This window comes from Mesitornis unicolor, unplaced genomic scaffold (assembly GCF_000695765.1).
Source record: "Mesitornis unicolor isolate BGI_N332 unplaced genomic scaffold, ASM69576v1 scaffold19543, whole genome shotgun sequence".
Classification (NCBI taxonomy): domain Eukaryota; kingdom Metazoa; phylum Chordata; class Aves; order Mesitornithiformes; family Mesitornithidae; genus Mesitornis; species Mesitornis unicolor.
In genome coordinates this window covers 9768-12605 of record NW_010176924.1, presented here as the reverse complement: position 1 = coordinate 12605, position 2838 = coordinate 9768, and the positions used below count along the sequence as shown (strand labels likewise).

At 58.4% G+C, this 2838-nt stretch overlaps 1 protein-coding gene across 1 annotated transcript in view; it reads right to left on the bottom strand.

The window, feature by feature from the left end:
- JDP2 (Jun dimerization protein 2) overlaps positions 1–2705 on the bottom strand; it is a 5710-nt gene extending 3005 nt beyond the window's left edge. The window contains 1 exon segment of the mRNA XM_010181891.1: positions 2505–2705. Coding sequence (XP_010180193.1) covers positions 2505–2705 — 201 coding nt within the window.
- Between the last annotated feature and the right edge of the window lie 133 nt (positions 2706–2838).

Here is a 2838-nt window from a genome sequence, read left to right as displayed (position 1 = left end):
ACAGCAGAGATAGCAGCAGCTTGAACTCTTGGCTCTGCTTTTTGACCACAGATCATGTAACCTCACGAAAGCAGGTTTTCCCCTCTCGTTCCTCCTTGATTTCAGTTCAGAAAGGTGCCATGGCCCTGGTGCTGGGGGTTAGAACTCTACGCGAAGACACAAGGGACAGTGATGGTGTATCACCACACAGCACATTTCAGTAGCTGATCTCCAGGGGACCCTTGTGGGTAGAAGGTCTGGGGCTGCCTCCTGAATTGCTTCAGCAGCAGCATCAGGGACAGATCTGGGTGCTCACCAGCCTGAGGGGCAGGGCTGTCCCAGAGGGAGCACCCCAGGCAGGTTTGGATGGTGGAAGAGTCCAGCAGCCCCTGCCTCCAGCTGCCCCAAGAGGACAGCAGCCTGCCCAGGGGGGCTGTCCACCACCCTTCAGGGAAGCCAGCACCCAGCACCCACCGAGTGGGTTTTGTGCACTCCCAGGGACAAACACCCCGGTGCTGGGAGATGCTGGACCCCCAGCACAGCAGAGAAAGCTGCCTGTGCCCAGCTCCAGGGGAGCAGCCCTTCCTCCCAGGCACTGCAGAGCATGACACGCCAGTACCCGGCGTCCCCGGGCTCCGGCTCCCTGTAAGAGGAAAGCAGCTGCAGGCTGTGTTGCAAAACGACGCGTGGGCAGCTTCTTGGCTACTCATGGGATAAGCAGCTACTGCTTCACCTCCCCCAGGCTTTTGCTGCAAAGCCTGTGCCAGGGGCAGCTCCATTTGCTGTCCTCAACTCCTTGGCTTCACAGGCCATGCAGGGGAGGAACCGGCTGCAGCAAAAGCAGCCATGTGGGGGCTGCCTGTGGATTTCCCCTTATCCTTCCTCCACATGTGTCTCAACAGCTGGCTCAGGCAACACTTCCAGTACCTGCTGCTGGGCCGAGCTGCCCCATCCCTGTTACACAGAGCCCGGTGAGACCACATCCCCACTCCCACTGAGCAAAAGCAGCTGTTGTAGGGCCAGCTCAGAGGTGCCTGAGAGGCCCCAGGAAAGGAGCTGCACCCGGGAAGCCAGCACAGCTACAGATTCCCTCTTTCTTCCCCAACCCATGAAGTGAGGTGGGCATTGCACCCCACTTGCTGTATGATATCCAGGCCAAAAGCTGGGGACACCATTAGGCTTCAGCTGCCAGCCCACAGCTGCTTTGCCCACTGCAGGACCAAAGCCATTAGCATCCCCCAGGCCATCCCCACAGCCTCCCCCAGCATGCTCGCCTCAGCTCCTCCATTGCAGAGCTGCCGAGCCCTTCCCCAGGTGAGCTTCAGGGAATGCTGCATGAGCTGATCAGACACTCCCTTGGGCACAGAGCTCCTGGGCAAGGCAATCAGATGGACTGCATCAAAACAGCTCTTCCCACAGGAGGCCACCACGAGGGGCTGGGGGGAAGGAGCAGGCCCTCTCTCCACAGGTGGGTCCAGGTGCGGCTGAGCTTTTGCCATAGGAGTTGGGCCAAACCAAGTGTCAGCATCATTTGGAAAGTGGGTAGCTCTCTGGAACTAATGATTTACCCTCTTCAGCTCACAGCTCATCACAGGCAGCTTTTCACATCATCTAGCACCTCCTCACTGACATCTCCAGAGGACACATCCTCACATGGCATCATCTGAGGAATCCACATGCACAGCAAATGCACAGTTCAGAAGGGTTATTTACGGGACCTTCTGGCAGCAGCCAGCACCCTCACCAATGTGAGGCCTCCAAACTAATGGGCTCCCAGCTCCATCTGCAGGCAGTGGGAGGTGCAAGCGCTCACCACCAGTAGAGCAAGGGCCAAGGAGTCAAAGACTGGACAACCAACACGTGAGACAACCACACCAGGAAAACACTGTGCAAGTGTCTCCTACATGCCTGCAGCCTGGTGCTGACATGCCAGCTTGTGGGACCAAGCAGAAGCCGCCCACCTTGCCTATCCCAGGAGGCACAAGGTGAAACCTGCCCCAAGCAGCAGGCCAGGCACAGCCCCAGTGGCACAAACTGAGTCACTGCTGCCACTCAGCACCACTCACCCACACATCGCATCCCAGCGGGAATAGCGACACCAGCGCCAGCAGCACCAAGGGGTCATTGGCACTGGAGATGGGATGAGAGCATCATGCAAGCCCTCTCACAGCTTCTCTTTCGGGGGCATGCCCCAACCTAGGGATGCATTGGCTGTACCATACCCCACTCTGCAGGCAGGGTTTGAGTTCAGCCAGCAACCAACAGCAACCAGTCAGGTCTGGGACACCAAGGACACTACTCCCAGCCCATGCCACAGAGACAGAAATTCAGGCACAGGGAAGAGGCAGAGTGTGGAGCAGCTGCCAACATATGTGCACATCACCAAACAGACAGCGTGACACATCTATAAAACACGTTGCTAGCCACTCTGGCAGGAAACCCAAGCACAGGCAGGACAGAAACCCAGGCAGGTGCAGGCAATGGCCCTGCTGGGCCATCTGCAGCCAGCAGCCCCCCAGACTCACCTCACTTTTCACAGGCTGAGGTCTCTTCCCAAGCTTCACCTCCAGGAAGTGGAGCGGCGAGATCATGGCCCCAATGTTGCGGATGTCGGCGTACTTCAGCTCCTCAGCGGTCAGGGCTGTGCCAGGCAGTCCCGTCAAGGGGCCGAGCCCAGGCAGCGCGCCAGCCGTCAGGGACGGGTCGGGGATCTGCCCTGGCATCATAGCAGGGGAAACAGCTTCGTAGGCTGGAGGAAGAGTGAGACACAGCCCGTTACAACCCAGCTACAAGGCCTCATGACACAAGCCAAATTTATTCTACAGGCCCATCACCCACTGGGGTGCAAACCAGGGAAAG